The 27,535-nt window shown below is 50.9% G+C and overlaps 1 protein-coding gene across 1 annotated transcript; it reads right to left on the reverse strand.

Annotated features, from left to right (window-relative positions):
• Nucleotides 1-1,520: 1,520 nt before the first annotated feature.
• Nucleotides 1,521-26,274, reverse strand: LOC104303609 (P2R1A-PPP2R2A-interacting phosphatase regulator 1). The gene is made up of 10 exons (XM_054169668.1): nt 25,934-26,274; nt 20,676-20,754; nt 12,808-12,864; nt 10,793-10,836; nt 10,659-10,713; nt 10,070-10,162; nt 7,716-7,804; nt 5,739-5,803; nt 4,495-4,591; nt 1,521-1,975 (listed from the first exon to the last, which is right to left on the reverse strand). Exons 1-10 carry the CDS (start codon nt 26,047-26,049, stop codon nt 1,816-1,818), a joined length of 855 nt encoding a protein of 284 aa, XP_054025643.1. The 5' UTR covers nt 26,050-26,274; the 3' UTR covers nt 1,521-1,815.
• Between the last annotated feature and the right edge of the window lie 1,261 nt (nt 26,275-27,535).

Below are 27,535 nucleotides of genomic sequence, written 5' to 3' on the forward strand. Positions count from 1 at the left end.
CTCCATTTATTGGCACTTGTTTGAGAAACAGCATAAATATTCAACAGAACTAAAAAAGGAGCCAAGCTGACCCACATGCAGCCATGAAACCTCTGCTGCTGCATCCTCTGGAGGGAGTAAAAACCAACACAAGAGTGGGAGAGACACCAGGAGGTTCAGGCTGGTGAAATAAGCAAGATTCTAGAAAATAATTACAGTAATGACAATAATGATCATCGTAACAACAACAACAAAGTCTTGCCCAGCAACTCTTTGGCACAAAGCTGAACCTGTGAACTGAAGCCAGGCCACCCTGGGCAGAGAGCCACGGAACACAAGCTTTGCCCATCTGCCACAGGGCTGAAGGGCAGCCCGGACTGAAGGAGGGACTGCCATGGGTAAGCTGACCAGGACAGGAAGTTAAGAGGAATGAAAGCAGAAGTAAACCAGCTCCTGTCTTACTTGAGCTGAGCAAAGCCCTGAAGCACGTTCCAGTTGCTCTCTACACTCAGGAGACACAGAAAGTGGTCATTGGTCCTTAGGTCGCCAGGGCCTTTGCACTCCAAGTCTTCCATTTCTCATCTTGCTGGCTGCTGTCAGCCAAAGCTTCATCCCCTTGGGTCCTCCAGAGTGGGCTGCTCTCCCCCTTGAGGAAGCTTCCATACTTCTCCCACTTTCTTCCACATCACAAAGACCTAGTGTTTTACAGCAAGGCAGTTTGCCTCCTCATGAACCTCCCCGGAGAGAAGGCTTGAAACCTGCTGCAGACTCACACCCAGGTGGGGACCCCGGCTGGGGAAGTCCAACCAAGGTGAGGCTGCCCACTGGACAACCTGAAGGAGTTGGCTGTGGTGAGGTTTGCAGGTGTTTTTTCCCCCCTCCTGCCTGGGGAATTTCAGAGTTGAGCTCAGGATTCCTCAACTCACTGACCTCTCAAACACAGGACCAAAAAAAACCAACCCCAACATAATAAAATCCTCCAGCACCTCAGCTTGCCAAATTCTAGGCCAACTCCAAGCAGCAGGGGAAGTTTTCAGCAGCAGAAATAAGGTGATGCCATTAAGGAAGTGACACCAGGAGGTTAAGCAAGTGATCACCTCAGCCTGTACAAAGGCACTCGTGGCTCCTCCCTGTGTGTGTCCAGCCCAAGCCAGATGTGTCTGCTCAGGGAATGCACTTCTCAAGTGCTAAATGCTTAAAAACCTCAGGATTTAATGGTTTGGTCCCAGCACTATTCCTGGTTTTAACTCCCTATTAAAAGGGCCCTTCAGCAGAGCACATCTGGCACACACACACACACACCCCCCACCTAGATGGGGAAGGAAAAACAACCCCAAATCATACCAAGAAGAAATGTCCCACACCTGATTTGGGATCAGTCTCAACCAGCAGTCAGGATCATGAATGGAACCCAGCACATAAATAGGACAACCTCCCAAGTGGTTCTTTTGACACCTAGTAGAACACAGAACTGAGGAACAGCCAACCAGGACAGAAGAACCAATTCCCCCCCTCCCCAAATTCCACCTCCCCCCCAATATTTCCTCTTTCATATGAAGAGCAAAAAAAAAAACACCCCAAAAATAGAATTCTCTTCAGGTCAGGGAGTAAAAACCTATCCAGTAAGCTGCTTCCTGGGGCTCAGGCTGAGGACACAGGCAAAGCTGCCTGCTCCTACATAAGCACCACTGGAAATTCCTCCTCAAGGAAATAGGCTGGAAGGAGGTTCTCTAGAAATCAGGACCACTTCTGGAAGTTCCTATGAGGAACAGAATCAGCTACACACAAGGGAAAGCCTCGGTGCCAGGCAGCCTGGGTCCGGGTGGCCTCTGCGGTTCAGTCAAGAGGGAACTTAGCCGTAAGGTCTACAGGTGAAAAAGGAGATCTGGAGTCAGAGAGGGAGCCTGGAGAGTCTGTGCTGGTGCCAACTTCAGCTGGGGAGTCACAGGAGGAGCCTGCACTGCTTCTGTTATCATCCAGAACGTGTGAGGACAGACTGAAAAGAGAGCAACAGGCAGGTATGAGGATGAGCTGCTCCGGCTGCTCCAGGGGCAGCTGCCACCCTGGGGAAGCCAGCTGCAAACCAACAGGCACCTCGGCCTGGCAGAGGGGGACCCGGGGGCACTGGCTGAGAGTAGGCTGAACAGGAGCCAGCAGTGTGCCCAGGCAGCCAAGAAGGCCAAGGGCATCCTGGCCTGCATCAGGAACAATGTGGCCAGCAGGAGCAGGGAGGTCATTGTGCCCTGTGCTCAGCACTGGTTAGGCCACACCTTGAGTCCTGTGTCCAGGTCTGGGCTCCTCAGTTTAGGAAGGAGGTTGACTTGCTGGAAGGTGTCCAGAGAAGGGCAACAAAGCTGGGGAGGGGTCTGGAGCACAGCCCTGTGAGGAGAGGCTGAGGGAGCTGGGGTTGCTTAGCCTGCAGAAGAGGAGGCTCAGGGGAGACCTTCTTGCTCTCTACAACTCCCTGAAGGGAGGTTGTAGCCAGGTGGGGGTTGGTCTCTTCTGCCAGGCACCAGCACCAGAACAAGAGGACACAGCCTCAAGTTGTGCCAGGGGAGGTTTAGGCTGGATGTTAGGAAGAAGTTCTTCATACAAAGAGAGATTGGCCATGGAAATGTGCTGCCCAGGGAGGTGTTGGAGTCCCCATCCCTGGAGGTGTTTAGGAAGAGACTGGATGGGGTGCTTGGTGCCATGGTTTAGTTGATCAGATGGTGTTGGGTGATAAGTCAGACTCAACCAGGTTGGGAAGGACCTTTGAGATCATTAATTCTACTCTATCTCTGAAGGAGCAGCAAGCCCTGGGAGCTGAAAGGAATCTGCACACCTTGCACTCCCTTCCAAACAGACAGCTAACATTCTGCCAGGCTCCTCCCTCAGCTCACCCAGCAGTGCTGGTACAGGCTGAGCAATTCAGTGCAAGCTTCAGCCCATCTGCTGCAAGGTCCTGGCTCAGTACATATCCAGAGGTCCTTTTTGCCAGGGCAGCTGCTCACAGACTGTGCACAGCTCAGCTGTACCATTCCCCAGGTATTTCACAGGACACAGCATTGTAAACTCTCCTTACTGACAGCACTGAGTCACTGCATAGTTTTGCTTGGAAAAGACCTTTCAGATCATACAGTTCTCTATTAAGTCTGGTGCTAAACCACGTCCCTCAGCACCACAGCTCTGCCTCTGAAGCATCCCTCTGCCAGGGATGGGGATTCAACCCCCTCCATGGGCAGCCTGTTGCAGTCTTTGAGAACCCTCCAGTGAAGCAGCTCCTTCTCACCATCATCTGAGCAGAGATGCAGCAGCTGCTCTGTCCTGCTGGGACCAGGGTGTGCAAACCAGGTTATGCTCTTCAAGCACCTTTAAAACACCCATTTTACCACTGCCACTGCAATGGCCTCAAAGCTGAGAGGCAAGAAGGACAGAAGCAACTGCAAACAACCCTGTCTGGAGAGCTGTGTGGGCACAAGCCATGGATGAAACAGTGACTGAAAATCCTTTGTCCTGAGGATTTTTAACACATTACTTTACCTTCTCCCAGCAGGGAGGGTCAGACAGATTAGTGTTTCTATATGACTAAGAGCAAGAAAGAAACAGAATAGAGGGAAAAAACCCCACCCCTAATCTGCCCACAAGCATTAGCAGTCACATTTGATTGCACCTTGGAAGCAGACTGCCAAAGCTGCCAGCCATGAGGCATCTCCTCCTAAGCATGCTCAGCTCCCATCCCCACGGAGCACATTAGCAGCCAGCCCTAGAAACTGGGAAGCTGTAGAGGCTTCACTGCCTGCTCACTCTGAGCAGCTCAGTGCTGCAAATATCAGCTGTCTAGCACCAAGCAGCATCACTGCTACACGGGAAAAGGACTGCCTTCAGCTGCTGGCAGAGAGGGACCTGGCAGTGCTGGCTGCCAACCAGCTGGACAGGAGCCAGCAGCGTGCCCAGGGGGCAGGGAAGGCCTGTGGCATCCTGGCCTGCATCAGGAATGGTGTGGCCAGCAGGAGCAGGGAGGGAATTCTGCCCTGTACTCAGCACTGGTGAGGCCTCACCTCGAGCACTGTGTGTAGTTCTAGGCTGGAGCATGTCCAGAGGAGAGTGAGCAGACTGGGGAAGGGACTGGAGGGAAAGTGAAGAGGAAAGGCTGAGGCAGCTGGGGGTGTTCAGCCTGCAGAACCTTATCACACTCTCCAACTACCTGAAGGGAAGCTGTAGTAAGGCTCTTCTCCCAAGCAACTTGTGACAAGAGGAGAGGGCATGGCCTGAAGCTGTGCCAGGGGAGGGTTAGGTTGGATGTCAGGAAGCACTTCCTCATGGAAGGACTCAGACACTGGAGTGGACTGCCCAGGGAGGTGGTGGAGTCCCCATCCCTGGAGGTGTTCCAAGGCAAGATTGGATGTGGCACTTAGTGACATGGTCTGGTTGGTGTGGTGGTGTCAGGTCAGAGGCTGGACTTGGTGATCTCAGAAGTCTCTTCCAGCCTCTGTGGTTCTGTGAAATCAACATCATCAACAGCACACTGTTTACCATCCTCCAAGGTCTGCCTGATGGGAAACCTCAGGGCTAAGCATGCTGGTGGATCCTTGAAATAACCTTTTGGGATGATCTTCCATCTCTGTTACACCTGTGGCAAGAGATAAGGAGAGAGAGAGAAAGAGAATTACTACTCATTTAAACTGAAGCCTGCTCTCAATGTATTTCTAGGGAGCAAACAGAAGAGAGGCTCAAACCTGTTACAGTACACTGAGCATTATCTTCTGGGTAAAACAGAGGCCCCACCTGGAAAAGGACATCCAGCTCTGGGCCCCCCAGTTCAGGAGGGACAGGGATCTGCTGGAGAGAGTCCAAGGCAGGGCTACAAGGATGCTGAAGGGACTGCAGCACTGCCTGGGGAGGAAAGCCTCAGAGCCCTGGGGCTGTTTAATCTGGGGAGGAGAAGGCTGAGAGGGGATCTGATCAATGTCTATCAATATCTGAGGGCTGGGGGCCAGGAAGGAAGGGACAGCTTCTGCTCGGTTGCACCCTGGGATAGGCCAAGGGGCAATGGATAGAAACTCCAGCACAGGAGGTTCCACCTCAACATGAGGAGGAACTTCTTCATTGTAAGGCTCCCAGAGCCCTGGAGCAGGCTGCCCAGAGAGGCTGTGGAGTCTCCTTCTCTGGAGACTTTCAAGCTCTGTCTGGATGTGTTCCTGTGTGACCTGTGCTGGATTCTCTGCTCCTGCTCTGGCAGGGACTCTGGACTGGAAGATCTCCAGAGGTCCCTCCCAACCCCTGACATCCTGTGAGCCTGTGCAGCAGAAGTTACACTTGAAGGAAGATGCAGGAGGATGGGGAAACATTTCCAAGCTGTAAGGCATCCACCAGGTCTCTGCATCAGCCTTTGGTTTTGAAGAGCCATGTCACAGCTAGAGAACCTGAGTGCTTCAGTCAGCCAGGACTCTCAACATGTTCTCTTTTAGCATAGTTAAACATGGCCAGAGCTGCACTTCCTGCTTTGTTAAGCAGGTTACCTTAGTTCCCAGCAGCTCTCTAAGGCTGCAGCAATGGAGAGGCATTAGGACAGAACACCTCTTCGTGTTTACCAAACCACAAACCCCAATGCAGCCATCTTCCTGCTTTACCCCTACCAACAGTCCTACTCATTAGGTCGTCTGCAGCACCTCCTAGCTCTGGAAACTCTCTGTAGTGACAGCCATTGGCCAGACACGATGGGGAAAGCTGCAGGCACTGCTGCCAAATGCTGCGTGAAACAAAAGCAGAGGCTGTACCTTTCCTTTTGATTGACCCAAGGACGCTTGGCCGAATGCAGTTGATTGGACTTTGGCTTCTCCTGCTGAAAGAAGGCACGGGGCACACTCACATCACCAGCCACAAAGGAAGGCAAAGAATCAAAAGGCACTTGGATAACGACTTAATAATTGCTGAACGCTTAAGAGCAGCCATTAAACCAGCTTAGCTCTTCCCTCCATCAGAGCAGGAGGCACAAACCTTGAAAGAAGCTGATTAATCACCGCCGTTTCACAGCTGGGGCACTCCAGAAAGCTCCCATCTAGGCCCTGGCTAAATCTCAACGGACAGGCTGCACTTTGCCCAAGAGAGCTCTATGCCCACCCCACTCAAACCAGTATCCAGCCCAACTAAAAGCAGAATCGGTGGCAAACCCTCCAGCTCTTCGGTGCCTTTTGTTTTTTAAACCCTTAAAATTAAATCCAGTTACTTCAGATGTGCTTAAGATCAACACAGAGACTACACTGAGGAGGCAGGTGCCTCTTCAACACCTATTTGAGAGTGCTGGTGTCGTGGTTTGAGGCTGGAGGTCTGAGAACCATGGAGTTACAGACCTCCAGAGACTAGAAAGGTCCAGGAAGTGTAAGTTTTTCTGAGCTCATTCCCAGAGTGCCTGCATAGAGCCTGTATAAAGGGACAGCACAAGCTGCCTCTGCCCCTTCCCCACTCCCTGCTCCCTTCCAAGGTGGACTCCCTTATCTCCTGTTTGGTAGAGGGGAAGGGTTTGGCCTTGAGCAGCCTGCTGGTGGCCTGGGCAAGGCTCATTTCCAGCTGCATCATTTTTGGCTCAGCTATGGGGGGAATCAGAGGTATGGTGGAAGGTGGAAGGAGGAGCATCTGAGGCCTGGATTTTTTGGCCTGGCTTGGTGGAGGTTGGGGAAACTTTGGCTTCATGGGCTTCTGTGGCCCAGACTATGGATTGCTTTGTATTTCATATGCTTTGCACTGTAGGATGTAGCTCAGAATAGCATTTCCACTGAAACTTTCCATTTCCTATCCCATCCTCCTGTGGAGTGTTTTCTTTAACTCCTCTGAGAGCCTTAAGCTAAGACAGGTGTAAAACCTCAAGTTCACATGAGGATCTGAAGCTGTATTGGTGATCAGAAGCCAATGATGTTTGAATAGAATAGAATTAACCAGGTTGGAAAAGACCTTCGAGATGATCAAGTCCAACCTATCACCCAGCACCATCTGATCAACTAAACCATGGCACCAAGTGCCTCAGCCAGGCTCTTCCTAAACACCTCCAGGGATGGGGACTCCACCACCTCCCTGGGCAGCACATTCCAGTGGCCAATTACTCTCTCATTGAAGAACTTTCTCCTCACCTCCAGCCTAAACTTCCTCTGGCACAGCTTGAGACTGTGTCTTCTTGTTGTGGTGCTGCTTGCCTGGGAGAAGAGACCAACCCCCACCTGGCTACAACCTCCCTTCAGGGAGCTGTAGAGAGCAAGAAGGTCTCCCCTGAGCCTCCTCTTCTCCAGGCTAAGCAACCCCAGCTCCCTCAGCCTCTCCTCACAGGGCTGTGCTCCAAACCCCTCCCCAGCCTCATTGCCCTTCTCTGGACACCTTCCAGCATCTCAACATCCTTCCTAAACTGAGGGGCCCAGAACTGGACACAGGACTCAAGGTGTGGCCTAACCAGTGCTGAGCACAGGGGCAGAATGACCTCCCTGCTCCTGCTGGCTCCTTTGGCCACTGGAATGTGCTGCCCAGGGAGGTGGTGGAGTCACCATCCCTGGAGGTGTTCAAGAGGGGATTGGATGTGGCACTTGGAGCCATGGTTTAGTTGTCAGGAGGTGTCAGGTATTAGGTAATAGGTTGGACCTGATGATCTCTGAGGCCTTTTGCAACCTGGTTGAGCCTATGACTGTGTGCATGTGAGCAGCTCTGGCACTCCCAGAGCCTGCTGGGAGAAGCTGTGCTGTTTGCCAGCACTGAGGTGGCCTGCTGCTTACCTTGCAAAGCGCCTTGTTGGGCTGGGGCTGGTGCTTGGAGGCAATCCACTGCTGCTCACCAAGCTCTGCAAAGATGGTGAGAAGCATTGCTGAGGGGGAAAAGAGGTTGGTGTCATTTGGATACAGACACAGCATCACATGCACTCAAATAAACTACCCCAGAAGTGTTCAAGGCCCCAGCCAGGCCCCTGCTCAGCACACACCAACCACATCTGCAGGCAGCTGGGGAAAGATTCTGTTTGCCCCCCAGATTTGCAGTGGATGTTAACCTTCCTTGTGCTCAGCAGGTGCCCCTTGAAATCCTCCTCATGGTTTGGCTCTGATTTTTGTTTCCTTCCATGCTCCCCTGAGTCTCTGTTGTGATGAGCTGAGGTGCAGCTTCTGTTAATCACCTCTACAAATCAGAGCCTTCAGTGAGCACTGGGATGCAGAAGTGGTGCTTGCTGCAAGGCCACTGCTCTGCTAGCCCTGGGCCCTGGTCTGTATGCAGAGGGGGGAGGTTTGGCCTACTCAGTGGTGCAAAAGCAAGTCCATTTTGCAGCCCAAGGGACACAACCCTTAGGAGTAACTCCATATTCCTCCACTGTGAAAGTCTTTGAGCTGCTCTGTCTTCTGCAGGCCAGGAGCTGCAGCAAAGCTGCTGATGGGTCTGGAGAAGAGGGCTTATGAGGAGTGGGTGAGGGAACTGGGGTTGCTTAGTCTGCAGAAGAGGAGGCTGAGGAGAGACCTTCTGGCTCTCTGGATTTACCTGAAAGGAGGCTGCAGTGGGCTGGGTGCTGGTCTCCTCTCCCCAGTAACAAAACAAGAGGAGATGTCCTCAAGCTGCACCAGGGGAAGTTCAGGTTGGATAGCAGAAGAAACTTTATCAGTGGAAGGGTTTTCAAACAGCTGAATAGGCTCCCCAGGGAGGTGGCTGAATCACCATCCCTGGAGGTGTTTGAAAGAGCAGACCTGGCAGAGTTACATAATGCTTGGACTTGGTATTTGAAAGGTCTTTCCCACCACCAACAAAAGAATTCTGGGATATGGTAACAGCCAATCCTTAGGGCAGGTAAATAAGCAGCCCACTATCAACTGAAGCAAGCAGTCAGCATGGCTGGGTGTGTGGGGATGCCACTTCTTGGTGCACAGGAGAAAACACAACAGCTGAAAAAACAGGGCAGATTCCACTGCCATGTAGAATGCATGCAGACTGACAAGCATTTATTTCACCCTGGTCTGGTTAACCTACTTAACAGAGTCTGGTTAACCCTAGTGAGTCTTCATCTGCAGTAGTGTCCAGTTAGAATAGAACAGAATTAACCAGGTTGGAAAAGACCTTGGAGATCAAAGTCCAACCTATCACCCAACACCATCTGATCAACTAAGCCATGGCACCAAGCACCCCATCCAGGCTCTTCCTAAACAACTCCAGGGATGGGGACTCCACCACCTCCCTGGGCAGCACATTCTCTTTCTGTGAAGAACTTTCTTCTCACCTCCAGCCTAAACCTCCCCTGGTGCAGCTTGAGACTGTGTCCTCTTGTGCTGGTGCTGCTTGCCTGGGAGAAGAGACCAACCCCCACCTGGCTACAACCTCCCTTCAAGAAAGACAGGGAAGTACTGGAGAAACTCCAGTGGAGGCCACAAAGATGCTGAGGGGCCTGGAGCATGTCTGTGAGGAGGAGGCTGAGAAACCTGAGGCTGTTTAGCCTGGAGAAGAGCAGACTGAGAGGGGATCTGATCAGTGTTTACAAATACCTTAAGGGTAGGTGTCCAGTGGAAGAAGGGGCCCAGAAATAGGGTGCCCAGTGATAGGATGAGGGGCAGCACAGGAAGTTCTGCCTCAACTTGAGGCAAAAAACAACTTTCCTGTGAGGGTGCTGGAGCCCTGGAGCAGGCTGTCCAGAGAGTTTGTGGAGTCTCCTTCTCTGGAGACATTCAAAACCCCCCTGGATGCATTCCTGTGTGACCTGCCCCAGGTGAACCTGCTTTGGGCAAGGAGGTTGGACTGGATGATCTCCAGATCTTCCAACCTCTACCCTTCTGTGATCAGCAGAACAGTTTTCTGCACACATTATTCCCAGAGGAAGGCAAATAAAGCAGGAGGTTTGCTAACCACAGATTAACAGCTGAGCACTCCACAGAGAGGCACCTCCACAAGGCAGGCACCTCCACAAGGCAGGCACCTCCACAAGGCAGGCAGCTGCCAGCTGGTGGTTTCTGGACTGGGGGGCTTCAGGGTTTTTGGTCTACTCTCTGGTTTCTTGTTTGCAGCTGAGGCAGACAGGAGCAGGTGGCTTAACAGCTTTGCCACTGCTTTGGCTGCATTCATTTGGCACTCCTCCAAGTGATGGTTACCAGGTCTTGCTCACCTTCCCTATTGCTCTGGTAGGAGAAGGAGCTGGAGAAACTGGGACAAAGTCAACTTGCTTCGGCGACGAGGCCTTCTCGAAATCATTGCCGCTCTGTGAACAGCAGAGAGAATGAACCTGACAAGTAGCTCAGCATGAAGGGGAGGGATGGGGGTGGGGCTGAGCGAGATCCCAAGGTTATCCCCCATCCCAGCAACCCTTTTTAGGTGGCCATTGATGAGCTTACCCTCAGCAAAGACCGACAAAGCGCCTCAGGCCTTAGGCGGGGTGGGAAGCGGGGAGAGAGTTTGCACAGGCAGGCTGCGTGCAGTGTCCTTGTGACACACCAGCCCAAGGAACCCACAACTCCTACTGCTGAGGACCTTCTGCCTTGCTAGTGTGACAGACTGCTGAGCTAAAGCAGTGATATATTCACACCTCAACTGCAGGTGAAACTAGGGAAGAAGATGTTGACACCAGGGAGTCCCTAGTGCCTTGACACTGAGGACAGGAACACAAATTAAACTAGGGAAGAAGATGTTGACCCCAGGGAGTCCCTGGTGCCCTGACACTGAGGACAGGGACACAAATTAAAGCAGGAATGCATTACCAGGCTCAAGCTCTCCTCCCATGAGTGGCTCATCTGCATTGCTACTTGCACTTCTCTATAAAGAAGAAAAGAAATGTGTTGTCCCAGGCCCGTAGCAGACTGGATTAAGTGTTCCAGCTTGCCTTAATGCTTACCTTTCATGCACTGTTTCTCTGTTCAGCAAATTCATCCCTTCCTCCTAGGAGATGTGCAGAGGAAAAATGGAAGATTTTAAAATAAAAGGCAAAGTTTTGCTTTAGCAAATCAGAGAATCACAGAACTGTCAGGGTTGGAAGGCTCAGCCAGTCCCAACCCCCCTGCCATGGCCAGGGACACCTCACACTACAGCAGGTTGCTCACAGCCACCTCCAGCCTGGCTGCAAACACCTCCAGGCAGGAGGCTGCCACCACCTCCCTGGGCAACCTGTGCCAGGCTCTCACCAGCCTCCTGGGGAACAATTTCTTCCTAACATCCAATCTCAATCTCCCCATTTCTAGTTTTGTTCCATCCCCCCCAGTCCTATCACTCCCTGACACCCTCAAAAGTCCCTCCCCAACTTTCTTGTAGCCCCCTGCAGATACTGGAAGGCCACAATTAGGTCTCCTGGGAGCCTTCTCTTCTCCAGACTGCACAACCCCAACTCTCTCAGTCTGTCCTCAGAGCAGAGCAGCTCCAGTCCCCTGCTCATGGCCCTTCTCTGGATACCTTCCAGCACCTCCAGATCCTTCCTGTACTAGGGGCTCCAGAACTGGACACAGTGCTCCAGGTGGGGTCTCAGCAGAGTGGAGTAGAGAGGGAGAATCCCCTCCCTTGACATGCTGAAGCATTAAACTGTTCTCTTTCTTTTCACTCTGTAAAAATCAAGCCTATCTACAGGGGAAAAAAAAACAACCCAAACACCTAAACTAAATGAAATCAGGTAGCTTCAAGTCAGTTGTATAAACATTCTGCTGTCAAGAAGTCACCATCTACAATGGAGGAGCCACATGAAGTTCAGCCTGCTGACTTTATAAACCCCAAGTCTGTCGACTGTGGTCTGCTGTCTGGGAGCAGTGCTATTTAAGCCTGCTCAGATATTTGCCACCACCCCACCCCCCCTTCCCTTCCCAAGTGTTTGCTCCTGTGCCCTTCCCCCTCCTTCAGCTGTGACAGCACAAGTACAGTGATGTGGGTAAGAAGATTATACAGATGAAAACCAGCCCAACCAAGAGAGTCCAAACTACTTTTCAGGCAGCACTCTTCCTCACCCAGTTCATCTTCTGGCTGCACAATAAGCCTTGTGCCAACCCCAGGTGAGGGACACTTTGTTACTGGCCCTGAATATTTGTGCTGGCACTACTGCCAAAGACTTGGTGAAACTTTACTCTAAGGGTTTACATTACAGATTTCCTTTATCAAATGTCCATTTTAAGATTCCCCTTTCTGCTCAAAGCTTCCTCTCACCACAACATAAGATGAGGAGAGGCTGAGGGAGCCTGTTGGATTTCTTCTGTCCTGCCTTTCTCCACCTTGTACTGTCCTGGGGTCGGACTGGAAGGTGTCCAGAGAAGGGCAACAAAGCTGGGGAGGGGTCTGGAGCACAGCCCTGTGAAGAGAGGCTGAGGGAGCTGGGGTTGCTTAGCCTGCAGAAGAGGAGGCTCAGGGGAGACCTTCTTGCTCTCTACAGCTACCTGAAGGGAGGTTGTAGCCAGGTGGGGGTTGGTCTCTTCTCCCAGGCAAGCAGCACCACAACAAGAGGACACAGTCTCAAGCTGTGCCAGGGGAGGTTTGGGCTGGATGTTAGGAAGAAGTTCTTCATAGAAAGGGAGATTGCCCATTGGAATGTGCTGCCCAGGGAGGTGGAGTCCCCATCCCTGGAGGTGTTCAAGAAAGGCTTGGATGTGGCACTTGGAGCCATGGTTTAGTTGCCAGGAGGTGTTAGGTATTAGGTAATAGGTTGGGCTTGATGATCTCTGAGGTGTTTTCCAAGCTGGTTGATTCTATGGTAAGATGCTTTCCACTTGCAGACCACACACAGTCTTTGCTGGAAGTGACAGACTGCAGCAGGCTGGGCCTACAGTTTCAAAATGCCACTGCAAGCACGTCACAAAAACTGGGGGGAGGGGGGGAAAAACCCCAACAACAAACAGAAACCAAGCACTTATCAAAACCATGAGACTCTCTGCTCACCTGCTTGATCTGATGAAGCCGGCTGCTGGGAACACGGATGGGAGACGATGGCACAAACTGCAAAGCAAAGCCAGAGGCAATTGGAGCACACTCAGAGACTGCAGAGGCAGGGAGGGGAAGGGGCAGCAAGGTGCTAGCCCAAACTGAAATGACCAAGGTGCTATCCCAAACTGAAAGTATCAAAGTGAAAAAAGCCATTTCAAAAGCTCCAAACCCTTTATAACAGTCTCAGGAGGAATGAACTACGTTAACTGCATGCAAGGACGTGATAATAATGTAACTCCCAAGGACACATAATATCATCACTCCAAGGACATGGCAATAGAGGATAGAATAAAATAGAATAGGAATAGAGTAGAATAGACCACACTGGAAGAGACCTTCAAGATCATCACATCCAACCTATCATCCAACACCATCTAATCAACTAACCCATGGCACCAAGCACCCCATCCAGTCTCTTCCTAAACACCTCCAGTGATGGTGACTCCACCACCTCCCTGGGCAGCACATCCCAATGGCCAATCACTCTCTCTGTGTAGAACTTCCTCCTAACTTCCAGCCTAAACCTCCCCTGGTGCAGCTTGAGACTGTGTCCTCTTGTTCTGGTGCTGCTTGCCTGGGAGAAGAGACCAACCTCTGCCTGTCTACAACCTCCCTTCAGGTAGTTGTAGAGAGCAATGAGGTCTCCCCTGAGTCTCCTCTTCTCCAGGCTAAGCAACCCCAGCTCCCTCAGTCTCTCCTCATAGGGCTTGTCTTCCAAACCCCTCCCCAGCTTTGTTGACCTTCTCTGGACACCTTCCAGCAGCTCAACCTCCTTCCTAAACTGAGGGGCCCAGAACTGGACACAGGACTCAAGGTGTGGCCTAATCAGTGCAGTGTACAGGGGCAGAATGACCTCCCTGCTCCTGCTGGCCACACTGTTCCTGATGCAGGCCAGGATGCCATTGGCCCTCCTGGCTGCCTGGGCACACTGCAGGCTCATGTTCAGCCTGCCATCAACCAGCACCCCCAGGTCCCTCTCTGCCTGGCTGCTCTCCAGCCACTCTGACCCCAGCCTGTAGCACTGCCTGGGGTTGCTGTGGCCAATGTGCAGAACCTGGCACTTGGATGTGTTCGATCTCCTGCCCTTGGACTCTGCCCATCTGTCCAGGTCCCTCTGCAGAGCCTCTCTACCCTCCAGCAGATCAACTCCTGCCCCCAGCTTGGTGTCATCTGCGAATTTACTGATGATGGACTCAATGCCCTCATCCAGATCATCAATGAAGATGTTGAAGAGCATGGGGCTGATCAAAACCTAAGCAAATAAAAGTGATTCTTTTCTCAATATATAACTTCCTTTCATGTGTTTCCCATCTCTCAGCTGTTGAATTTTGTCATAAGTCCTTCAGGGATCAAAAAAAGAAATTCCAAGCTAAAGCTTAAACCAAGGTTTAACTTCTCTGTAAGCTGCCAAGCCCTCCAAAAACCAAGTTGTCTTCTTTGGCTGTGTGTTCAGCAAGTGAGGTTTGCATCCCTCTTCACAGAAAGAGAGCTTGGCCATTGGGATGTGCTGCCCAGGGAGGTGGTGGAGTCACCATCACTGGGGGTGTTTAGGAAGAGCCTGGATGGGGTGCTTGGTGCCATGGTTTAGTTGATCAGATGGTCTTGGGTGATAGGTTGGACTTGATGATCTCAAAGGTCTTTTCCAACCTGGTTAATTCTATTCTGTGTTACTGGTCCCATGCCTTATGCATTAAGAGGCTTTGTCTGCCTCACAAAACATTACTAGAGCTCTTCACTAAAGCTAGGGAGCTAACAACCATTCAGTTACATTCAGTTAACCACTTACCAGCTTCTGATCTGTGCCAGGGAGAATATGAAGCTTTTACTGTCTTACATAAAAGGTTGTGGTAAGTTATCACAGGAAGAAGTTCTTCCCAGCAAGAGAGATTGGCCACTGGAATGTGCTGCCCAGGGAGGTGGTGGAGTCACCATCCCTGGAGGTGTTTAGGAAGAGCCTGGATGGGGTGCTTGGTGCCATGGTTTAGTTGATCAGATGGTGTTGGGTGATAGGTTGGACTTGATGATCTCAAGGGTCTCTTCCAACCTGGTTAATTCTACTCTACTCTAGTTTACATATCCAAACCCCTCCCTCTGAAAAACAAACACCAAGACATCAAGACTCTTCCTCTCACAAAAGATTTTTGCCTGTCAGACTCACACAGAGGGTGTCTAATATTTGTGCCACAATTCAGTCATCCTAATACAGACTCAGGAAGCCTTAACAGTTATCGTCTCTTCATTTTGCTACTCCTTAAGTCCACTTTAGGTCAACTTTACCATTATGGCAGGCTCTCAAAACTCCTGGGCACCCACTGAAGGGTCCTCCAAACTGCAGCAGGCAGTGTGGACCTTGAGCTGACCCTGACTGTCACAAAGAGAAAAGGATGTGGACAAGACATCCCTGCCTATTCACTCTGTCACTCCACAACAGGAATGCATTTGTTCCACTCATTCTATTCCAATGTTATGACTGTGATCCACATGCTTCAAGGTTTGACACTAACATATACCAAACCAGTGGCTTGCAGTGTAAAAGAAAAATTGCAGACTACTCATGTTAGGAACAAGTTCTGCACCTTGAGGGTAGTGGAACACTGGCACAGGTTGCCCAGGGAGGTGGCTGAGGCCTTGTCCATGGAGATATTCAAGGTGAGGCTGGACAGGGCTCTGGGCAACCTGATCTAGTTGAGGATGCCCCTGCTGACTGCAGAGGGGGTTGGACTGGATGACCTTTGGAGGTCCCTTCCAACCCAGACCATTTTATGATTCTTTGATGAAATACTTCTCTGCAAGATCTAATCACAGAATCACCAAGGTTGGAAGAGGCCTCAAAGATCACCAAGTCCAACCTGGCACCACAGACCTCATGACTAAACCATGGCACCAAGTGCCACATCCAATCCCCTCTTGAACACCTCTAGGAATGGGGACTCCACCACCTCCCTGGGCAGCACATTCCAATGGCTAACAGCTCTCTCTGGGAAGAACTTTCTCCTCACCTCCAGCCTAAACTTCCCCTGGCACAGCTTGAGACTGTGTCCTCTTGCTCTGGTGCTGGTTGCTTGAGAGAAGAGACCAACCCCCACCTGCCTATAACCTCCCTTCAGGTAGTTGTAGACAGCAAGAAGGTCTCCCCTGAGCCTCCTCTTCTGCAGGCTAAACAACCCCAGCTCCCTCAGCCTGACTCTGAGTGTCCTACCCCTCACCTCCAACAAGTCATGATCTTGATTTCTCAGTGCTTAAAACTCAATTTTTCCCTCTTCATAGTTTTGTGACTTAATTTTTGTGCAGAGAAACACTGGCCACTTTTAAGGGGTGCTTGCTAAAGCAGACTGAACCCATTTGTTTATGCTGCTCTAATCCCTAATGTTTTCAGAGGGCATAAAGCTTGAGAAAAATCCACTGCAAACCAGCTGGAAGAGAAACACCTTCCCCTTCCCCCCCCCCTTCTGCAGGATGTTAAACAGGAAAGTTTCAGGAGAGCCAGTCTGGCAGGCAGCAGAGCCAAAGTAAGCAGCCACCTGCCCCAGCACCTCTGCCCTTCCACTGCTGTCCCTGCAGTGCCCTCTGCCTTCTGCCAACACAAGCATTTTGTGGAGCCCCACAGTGAACAGGGAACTTGCTGAGCTTTGGGGGGAAAAGACAAAAAATCAATCAAAATGAAACCCCAACATTTTCAAACTCAGCTACTGCTGAAATAGCACCTACACATCTAACCACAGACTGAAATGCTCTGCTTAATCAGCAAAGGAAGGGGAAAAAAACCCAACAACCAACAGAAACCCCCCAAAAAACCCCACCAAAACATTGGCTCACTAGATGCCACTGATACCTTCTGGAAAGAAATCAGCAGTGGCCTAACTGACCCTTTCCTGGCATGTGGTGCAGGTTAAATGCCAAAGTGGCACAGATGCCCCTGTAGCCATCACTACAGAAGTGTTAGTATCATAGGATCAGTCAGGGTTGGAAGGGAGCACAAGGATCAGCTAGTTCCAACCCCCCTGCCATGGGCAGGGACACCCCACACTAGATCAGCCTGGCCAGAGCCTCATCCAGCCTGGGCTTTAACGCCTCCCTGGACAACCCATTCCAGGGCTTCACCACTCTCATGGGGAAGAACTTCCTCCTCACCTGCAGCCTGAATCTCCCCACCTCCAGCTTCATTCCATTCCCCCTAGTCCTGTCACTCCCTGAGATCCTGAGAAATCCCTCCCCAGCCTTCTTGGAGCCCCCTTCAGATCCTGGAAGGCCACAATTAGGTCACCTGGGAGCCTTCTCTTCTCCAGACTGAACAGCCCCAACTCCTTCAGTCTGTCCTCATAGCAGAGCACCTTCCAGCACCTCCAGATCCCTCTTGCAATAGGGGCTCCAGAACTGGAGGCAGTACTCCAGGTGGGGTCTCAGCAGAGCTGAGCAGAGGGGGAGAATCCCCTCCCTTGACCTGCTGGCCACACTTCCCTTGCTGCAGCCCAGGATCTGATTGCCACTGATACCTTCTGGAACGAAATAAGCAGTGGCCTAACTGACTCTTTCTTGGCATGTGGTGCAGGTTAAATCCCAAAAGTGGCACAGCCATCATTAGAGAAGAGTTGGGAGCCTGGAGCTTGGAGAAGCTACTCAGCTGAGCAACTGGAACAACCACAACGGCCCTGAAGATGGAGCCAGAGAGGGTCTGAGCTTCAGTCACCAGAGCGTTTTGGCAACTCCTGTGGCTCCCTTCACAACGAACCCAGACACTCATCGACTCTTTTCAGCCTGCTTAACAAAAGGTAAACGTTCCAGCTGTACTTGTAACACGAAATTAACAGAGTTTCAGTTACTTAAGGAATCTTTTCACCCTCTTTATTACAGCTTAGACTGCAATACAACTCGAATGAGTTTCCCTGAATACAAAGAAGTGGGGTTGGAAGGACACTTTGGCACCTAGATGTCATCTACCTCCTTAGAACGTCTCTGAGATCAGGAAACTACTCTTTTTTTTTTGCTGCAGCAAGAATACTGTGTGAGGTTGTTTAGGGTCCTTAGTGCTGGAAGCTTAATTGTTTTCCCCAAACTGATTTCTCTATGGATGATCCTGATTTAAGATCACAGAAGGGTGAGAGGAGCTCTGAGCTCCTTCCCAATACCACCCTTTCTGCCACCTTCAACAGAACCACGGGCTGGATTGTAGTTCAAGGGGACTTCTGAGTAGACAAGGAACTAAGCCAGCAGAAAAGGGAGCACTTGACTTTTAGCCTAAGTAAAATTGCAGCTGGGTTTTGTTAGCACCTGGTCAGCTGCGAGTGAAGAAGAGAAGTTTAAGGTTATTAAAAAGCATCCTGAAAGTTAAAGGGTTAAGAACACTGAAGAGCCAGCCCATCACCAAACAAGCTCCTACTTCCCAGGAGGTTCTGGGCAAGGAGATGCAAATTCTTCTCTTTGTTGCCCAACGATTGAGGATCTTCCAGAAATAAACACAATACACTGAGCTTTCAGCTCTGTCTGTTTCTCCTTCTGGCTGTATACATACATTCACACCAAGCTGCCAGCCTAAACCTATACATGAAGGAAGAGATTGTTCTTTAAGGACATCTTTACCATGCTGCTACCTTCCACGAGGTTTTATATCCCAGCAGGAGAAAGGTTTTTTCCACCAGTCTCCCAAGATATTTACCCAAGTGTCCCAGTTCTGTAACAGATGCCAACCCTTGCTGAAGATTATGACTGTTCTACTTTTCTCAAACAGAATTTTAGCTAAGGGGCACCAGTCAAGAAAAGAGGAACCCCAAGATTCTTAAACCACTAACATGGGGCTGCCAAATTATTTCAACAGCATCTTCAAAAGGGGAACTTACAAACACAGAATCATTGCTGTTAGCATTACAGGGATTTCATGTGCCTGTTGAATTTCTTCTGTCCTGCCTTTCTCCACCCTGTGCTGTCCTGGGGTCAGACTGGAAGGTGTCCAGAGAAGGGCAACAAAGCTGGGGAGGGGTCTGGAGCACAGCCCTGTGAGGAGAGGCTGAGGGAGCTGGGGTTGCTTAGCCTGGAGAAGAGAAGGCTCAGGGGAGACCTTCTTGCTCTCTACAACTACCTGAAGGGAGGTTGTGGACAGGTGGGGGTTGGTCTCTTCTCCCAGGCAAGCAGCACCAGAACAAGAGGACACAGTCTCAAGCTGTGCCAGGGGAAGTTTAGGCTGGAGGTGAGGAGAAAGTTCTTCCAGAAAGAGAACTTGGCCATTGGAATGTGCTGCCCAGGGAGGTGGTGGAGTCCCTGGAGGTGTTCAAGAGGGGATTGGATGTGGCACTTGGAGCCATGGTTTACTTGTCAGGAGGTGCTGGGTGACAGGCTGGACCTGATGATCTTTGAGGTCTTTTCCAGCCTTATTGCTTCTATGATTCATTTCCCATACTCAAGAAAAAAAATGGAGACTATTCTCCTCCCACCCCAACACAGCTTCATTTGCCCAAAACATTAAGATCACTTGAGTGCAGCTGGATGTTCTCTTGTGTCTACTTGTTTCTTAAGGCTGTTATCCTTCTGATTATAGATGAAAACCTGAGCCCAGAAATTTCCTTTTGGTGAGAGGAAATAAATACCCCATGCACCCTGGCCCTTTGCAGGCTGTGTGATCCTCTGCAGATGTTCTAAATCCCAGCCTTCCACCACAATTTGTGCCACACTGTGACACAAGAGGTGCAGGATTTCTCTCTGGGTTGAAGCACCGTGGATCCAGAGCAACGTTGGAAAGACTGAGATTTGGGAAGCTGTAACAACAGGAGTCTGACAAAAGCTGAAATTGACGACTAGCACCTCCAAGGCATCGAATCACTCACTCTGCAAGCCTCAAGCTTCATCTTCTACCAGCCAGTTCTACCTTGTATCAGCTGCTGCTTGCAAGTCTGCTCTGTCATTGCCAGCTAAAAGATGACTTAAGGTCAGAGCATCACTGCCTGATGGTCGGTTTTGTTTTGGGGTTTGTTTTACATCAGAAATGATTAGCACATTCATTACTGATCCACTCAGTTAATTTTCCTTGTGAACTCTCTTACTCTAGGTGAGAAACATGCACAGCTAGGTGTATGTATATATTTTTATATATAGTACATAATAAATGTGGATAAAGTAGATCTTTTGTGTTTTATTAAAAGAGATGTTATTAATGTATATATAAAACACAGGTCTGCATTTCATTACAACAGTTCTGATCACAATGCACTCTAAGTACTCTCCAGGGCCAAATGGTCTCTAAATAACATTTACAGAATACAGAATTAACCAGGTTGGAAAAGACCTAATGCAACCTATCACCCAACACCATCTAATCAACTAAAGCATGGCACCAAGTGCCTCATCCAGGCTCTCCCTGAACACTTCCAGTGATGGTGACTCCATCACCTCCCTGGGCAGCACATTCCAAAGGCCAATCCCTCTTTCTGGGAAGAATTTCTTACTATCATGCAGCTTAAACTTCCCCTGGTGCAGCTGGAGACTGTGTCCTCCTGTTCTGTCACAGATTGCCTGGGAGAAGAGACCAACCCCCACCTGGCTACAACCTCCCTTCAGGTAGTGGTAGAGAGCACTAAGGTCTCCCCTGAGCCTCCTCTTCTCCAGGCTATGCAACCCCAGCTCCCTCAGCCTCTCCTCACAGGGCTTGTACTCCAAACTCCTCCCCAGCTTTGCTGCCCTTCTCTGGACACTCATTTCTCTCTCTCTGCAGTGCATTCATGCCCCAGCCCAGAGCCTTGTCTCTGAAAACGTGGCATTACTTTCTAGAGCAGAGCCTCACTGTCTTCTTCAATCCTGTTTGCACACTTCTGTGGGAGGTCTAGCAGGTTCCTTACCAGACTGTGGCGATGCATAACGGTGGTGCTGTTCCTGCGGGTTCGCAGAACGTTAGCCTGGAACACCTGCGAGTTATCGCTGTGGAAAGAAACAATGTCACATGCAAAAGCCATTTCCTCCCCAGCAAAAAACACCTCTGCACACAAGCTCAGCCTCAAAAGCTAAGCCACGCAGCGCTTCAGGACAGAGCACTCAAGAGACAGGTAGGGAAGGACTCGGTTAGCTCGCCGGCAGCGAGTGGAAATCCAATTTGCCTCTTCTTCCAAGTCTCAGCTGCTTCAATTAATGAGTTTAATTAATCACATTGAGTCTTCAGAGTAAGTGAAAAAGAAAACTGTTGAGGCAGATCATCTGTGTGGGAATTGATGATGTTGGGAATGGCTGCAGCTTGCATATTGCTTCAGACGTCATTCAACAGAACAAACTTATACATGGCATGGAATCGGTAACCGAAAGCGGCTTCAGTGCCACAGCTAACAGAAGGAAAATGCACAGGATCTTGATAAATCTTATCACCACAAATATTTAATAGTCTAGGCTCTTGGGTTTTTCCAGGAGAGGTTAAATTAAACACACAGTAAAACCAGTTTTTAAAGCTGTAAAGACTTTTGACCACTGCCATGCTTCTGAGCAGAGCAGGTGGCAGCCCGTCCATGTAAGTAACACAGGAGTCCTTATTTGATGTAAAATGAGCTCCTTTCTCAAGGCAACTTCAGTTCTGTTGATTCCCAAAGCATGTTTCACTGGTCCTCACCAGTGTTATCAGCACTGTTGATTGATCAGAGCTGGGCCCCACCAGTGTCAGCGACAGCTGGGGATGAGAGCTGGGCCCCACCAGTGCCATCGACAGCTGGGGATGAGAGCTGGTCCCCACCAGTGTCATCGACAGCTGGGGATGAGAGCTGGTCCCCACCAGTGTCACTGACAGCTGGGGATTGATCAGAGCTGGTCCCCACCAGTGCCATCAACAGCTGGGGATGAGAGCTGGTCCCCACCAGTGCCACCAACAGCTGTGGATTGATCAGAGCTGGTCCCCACCAGTGCCATCGACAGTTGGGGACTGATCAGAGCTGGTCCCCACCAGTGCCATCGACAGCTGGGGACTGATCAGAGCTGGTCCCCACCAGTGCCACCGACAGCTGGGGAAGAGAGCTGGTCCCCACCAGTGCCACCGACAGCTGTGGACTGATCAGAGCTGCTCCCCACCAGTGCCACTGACAGCTGTGGACTGATCAGAGCTGGCCCCCACCAGTGTCATTGACAGCTATGGATTGATCAGAGCTGGTCCCGACCTGTGCCACCAACAGCTGTGGATTGATCAGAGCTGGTCCCCACCAGTGCCATCGACAGCTGGGGACTGATCAGAGCTGGTCCCCACCAGTGCCACCGACAGCTGGGGAAGAGAGCTGGTCCCCACCAGTGCCACCGACAGCTGTGGACTGATCAGAGCTGCTCCCCACCAGTGCCACTGACAGCTGTGGATTGATCAGAGCTGGCCCCCACCAGTGTCATTGACAGCTATGGATTGATCAGAGCTGGTCCCGACCTGTGCCACCAACAGCTGTGGACTGATCAGAGCTGGTCCCCACCAGTGCCACCAAAAGCTGTGGACTGATCAGAGCTGGTCCCCACCAGTGCCATTAACATCTGTGGACTGATCAGAGCTGGTCCCCACCAGTGCCACCAACAGCTGTGGGTCAGCACTTAATGACTGTGACTGCAGAAATTCAGTAAATTTTACAGTTAGCAGAATAAAAATGTTGAGGCACAATCCTACAACCCCCCTGCCTAAAAATCACCAAGGAACTGCACAGGCAAACAGATCCAAATGCGAGACTGTGGTTAAATCCTAACTACAAATCACTGGGCTGTGTCTTTGTTTCAGCTGCTTGACTGGGGATGATCAATCACACTGCACAATTTTCTCAAAGCTCCTCCAAAGACTGATAATCATCACACATACTCAAGACATATCCCAAACCAGAATCCTCCAGTTGAGAATGCAGCAGTTAAGAGCATTTAGATAGATTTTTTTTTTACCTGACTGCAAATAAAACCAACCAACCAACCCACAAATCTTGTCCTGTGAAATAAAAGCCAACAGCAACTGGCAGAAGCACTGTGGTTTTAGCCAAGGATGACCTGACTCTTTCTTGAAAACATCCAAGTACAAACAATCAGCCATCATTTACCATTTCCAGGGAAGTTTCACTCAGTTTACCAAGAGATCAAACAGTTGCCATTTGGGAGGAGGCCATGGTTTAAGTCATGAGGTCTGTGGTGACAGGTTGGACTTGATGATCTTTGGAGGTCTCTTCCAACCTTGGTGATGCTGTGAATCTGTGATGTGATGTTCAGAGATGAGCTTTACTGGCTGAGGCCAGCAGCTGCAGCTTTAGTCTTAAGTGTACTGGTTGGTACACAAATGCAATGTGAACAGTACATCCTACAATACAGGGTTTGAAGGGAGGAAACAGGTTGGAATGATTCTGCAGCACATTAGCAGAGGTTGAGTCCAATATTTGGCATTAACTAGGAGGGAGAGGGGAACAAAACATCCTACAATATCCTTGCTTGCAAAAACAGCAGAACAGGCCAGAACTCAGGCTTGCCTTTCAAAGATAATTCTCACAGCTGCCATGAAAAACCAGTTTTATTTGACACGAAAGCAAGAGTCAAAAAGCTCTGTGAAAGGTAACTTCTGAAGTACTCCACTTAAAAACGTTTTCTGGCCCTATGGTTAACTCTTTCTCTAAGCTCCTTACTCAATCTGTTAGTGGAAGAAGTCAGAACAGGAGGCAGAGCAGAAAGCAAGCAAGCAAGCAAGCAGCTCGAGAGCAGGAGGTTTTGTTTCAGTTTACCCAACAAAGCCATTCTGGGAAAAACTGAAGCTTCTTGCCAAGAGCTGCAATCTTTAACAACAACAAGAAAAGTATTCTGCTGGAAAATTCCTAACAGGCAAACCACTGCCACCACCTCAAACTACTTCAATGGCATTTCAGCTTAATCTGTATAAACACCTAACGTAGAGCGTAAGCACAGTTCCAAGGCTTAACTTCACCTGTCCAAACCCTGAATGAAATCATTCCTTTATTACAGTGTGGTTATGGGATGCCTTGGGTTTTGCAAAGTGTCAAGGATCTCACAGTTTTCATGAAAACAACTTAGGGAAAAAGGCTGAGAGTATAAAAACCATCTCATCTCGGGCACCTAATTAATCTACCTGCTCAGAAATCTCCCCGAGGAGCAACAGCCACTTGTGTACTGCATGGGAATGGAAACTGATAGCTGTTGCACTGCCATTATGTGAAAGAACCACAATTATGCTTACTTAACCTTAAATCATGACTGAATAGGCAAGAATTAGTATTGACTCTGAACTGTGATGCACTGTTAACCATTTGGGTACAAAAGGTTTATGAGATTTGTTTGATCACTAGCTAGCTCCTCATAGAAACATTAAAGAGGGGAAAAAAGCCAACAACCAAACCAGCCCAACAAGCAGTATTTATCATGTGTGACACTGTGTTTTACAGTTTAGTGTCAATATCCTCTCCCAAACTGCAGACATATTCCTACTAGCAGCACACGGATCCACTTTGAAGTTAGGTGGTAGGCACACCAGGGAGCAGATGGGGGCACCTCCCCACTTCACAACAGCCCAGAGGAGGCAAGGGATTGCACTTTGGGTTATAAACTTACCCAAACACAAACCTATACAAGAGAACATGCATATCTGAGAGCCTTCCCCTAGCCACTGCTTGGGACTGCCACTGTCTCTGTCCTGTCAACTGAAGAAAGCTAGACCTGGAACACGGGGCAAACATCCAATCCTCCTTCCCAACACCACCTGATACAGGCTGATGGTAACATCCAAACCAAGTTGCCCAGACAACTCCCTGTCTTTCTCCCAGTATTACATGCCATCAAAATGGTAACATCCAGAAAAACTTCAGGACACTTAGAATCTTAAGAATAATTTGGGTTGGAAAGGATGTTAAAGATCATCTACTTCTGTTATGGGATTAAGAAACAGAGAGAAAAAAGGGCAAGGGTTACCTCCTACTAGACCAGGTAGCTCAAATCTCCATCCAAATTGACTCTGAACAATTCCAGGCTTGGAGCCTGGGCAACCTGTTTCAGTGTTTCACCACCGTCACGGGGAAGAATTTCTCCCCAGTGTCTCATCTAAACCTACATTCTTCCAGTTTGAAGTCATTCCCCCTCATCCTGTCACTCCCAGCCCTTGTCAAAAGTCCCTCCCCAGCTCTCTTGTAGCCCCCTGCAGGTACTGGAAGGCTGGCTCTGTGGTGCCCCTGGAGCCTTCTCTTCCCCAGACTGAACAATCCCCAACTTTCTCAGTCTGTCTTAAGAGGGATGCTCCAGCTCTCTGATCATCTTCTTGGCCCCTGTAGCCCAAATGATACACTGTACTACATAAAATGCAAAACTTCAGTAGTTTTCAAGCTCCCATGAAATGATCTTCACTTAATTCACCCAATTAACCTCAAAGCAGTCTGTTGTTTTTTTCTCAGACACGAGCCATTACAGGAACCACAGAGCTCACAACCAACCACAACCCTGACGCTGTGCCCTGCACATTAATCAGCTACACAATGTATAGCACACCTAGACGAAAACAAAGTGTTTTAACAAAGCTACATCACATCTACCCAGGCTTTCCTGCATGCCTTCACACTTAGAAGGGATACCTTAGAATCCTTTTGGTCAGAAAAGACCTTTAAAATCATTGCGTTCAACCATTCCCTAGCTCTGCCGAGCCTGAGGCTGAGCCATGTCCCTCAGGACCACATCTGTGCCTCTCTGAAACACCTCCAGGGATGTGGATTCGACCACCTCCCTGGGCAGCCCGTTCAAGTCTTCCAGAACGCTTTCAGAGAAGTTTCTTCCAGTACCCAACCTGAACCTCCCCTGCTGCAGCTTGAAGCCGTTTCCTCTTGTCCTGTTGTTGTTACTAGGGAGAAGACACCGGTCTTGACTAAATCCCTCCTCGCTTGGGACACTACTCAGTAAGTCAGGTTTTCCCTGCAGGCACCAGGCACCCCGCCCGTGCCTCAGCGCTGCGGGACGGGGGGCTGCAGCGCGGCCCCAGCCAGGCCTGGATAGACACGGAGCGACCCCCGGGGTTACAAAGAGGGGGAGGCACGGACGCTCTCCCCACGCAGCGGCGGCCAAACTCGCTCACTCTGCGGCCTGACCCGGGGCTCCGGGACAGGCCGGGCCGGGCCGCCCTCACCTGAGCCCATGGATGAGGGGGGCGCTGTTGGATCTCCTCAGGCCGCCCCCGTCGCTCGGGGCCGCGGCGCTCCCCGGCGGCAGCTCCAGGTCCAGCTCCATTTTCTCCTGAGCCATTGCGGCGGCGGCGGCAGCAGCAACGGCGGCGGCTCCAGCTCCTCCCGCTCCGCCGCGACGCCCATTCACTGCTGGCAGCCGCAGCGGCTCCTCATGCCGCTGCTGCCCCCGGCCAGGCGCGGCGCGGCCTCCCCTACAGGCCCCGCGGGCGGCGCCACAGGCGGAATCCGGGGGCGCGCCGGGCCCGGCCAAGAGGCTGACCCCAGCAGCGCCCCATGCTGAGGGCGGCCCTTTCCCGGACTCGCTGTCGCCGAGGGAAAAGCTGCCGGCACTGATGCTGCCTGCTGAGGGTAACCAGAGCTTGGGGCCACACACCCCCCCGGGTCACCCCCCGCCGCACAGCGCATGCGCCGCAGGCAGCCCCGCACCACGGCCGCAGCCCCTGGGCCCGCGGCGGCGGGGAGCATGCGTGGAGCGGTGTCGGGACCGGGACCGGGACCGGGACCGGAGCTTGCTGATTTTGGACGCTTTCAGGCTTGGAGCCTCCGGTGTCTCCGCACCCTCACGGGGAAGCATTACTTCCTAACGTCTCATCTAAATCCAGCTTCTTCAAGTCTTGAAGCCATCATCCTGTCGTTTCATGCCTTTGTACAAAGTCTCTCTCCAACGCTTCTGTAGCCCCCTTCGGGTGCTGGAATGCTGCTATAAGGTCTCTCCGAACCCTTCACAGCAGAGGTGCTCCAGCACTGTGATCATGTTTGTGGCCTCCTCCCGCTCTCACAGTTCCACGTCCTTAGTGTGTTCGAGGCTCCAGAGCTGGACACAGCACTCCCTGATCCTATCAAGTATCTCCCACACTCTTTTGCCCATACCCTAACTTCACACCCACCAGTTTCTCAGCAGCACTGTACCTGCTTATCACATTGTATCTATTTTCCCATGTTGAACTTCCACCATTCACATGCATCCTCCCAAGGCTCCACTTAATGTATTCTCTCCTGTTGCCATGGTCATGTTGGCCAGTCAGTAGTGGTGTGCCCGAGGGATCAGTGCTGGGCCCCATGCTCTTTAACATCTTTATTGATGATCTGGATGAGGGGATTGAGTCCATCATCAGTAACCTTGCAGATGACATCCAGCTGGAGGCAGGAGTTGATCTGCTGGAGGGTAGAGAGGCTCTGCAGAGGGACCTCGACAGGCTGGACAGATGGGCAGAGGCCAAGGGCAGGAGATTGAACACATCCAAGTGCCAGGTTCTGCACATTGGCCACAGCAACCCCATGCAGTGCTACAGGCTGGGGTCAGAGCGGCTGGAGAGCAGCCAGGCAGAGAGGGACCTGGGGGTGCTGGTCAATGGTAGGCTGAACATAAACCTGCAGTGTGCCCAGGCAGCCAAGAGGGTCAATGGCATCCTGGCCTGGGTCAAGAATTGCATGGCCAGCAGGAGCAGGGAGGTCATTCTGCCCCTGTACACTGCACTGGTTAGGCCGCAGCTCGAGTCCTGTGTCCAGTTCTGGGCCCCTCAGTTTAGGAAGGAGGTTGACTT

This window comes from Dryobates pubescens, chromosome 18, assembly GCF_014839835.1.
Source record: "Dryobates pubescens isolate bDryPub1 chromosome 18, bDryPub1.pri, whole genome shotgun sequence".
Taxonomy (NCBI): domain Eukaryota; kingdom Metazoa; phylum Chordata; class Aves; order Piciformes; family Picidae; genus Dryobates; species Dryobates pubescens.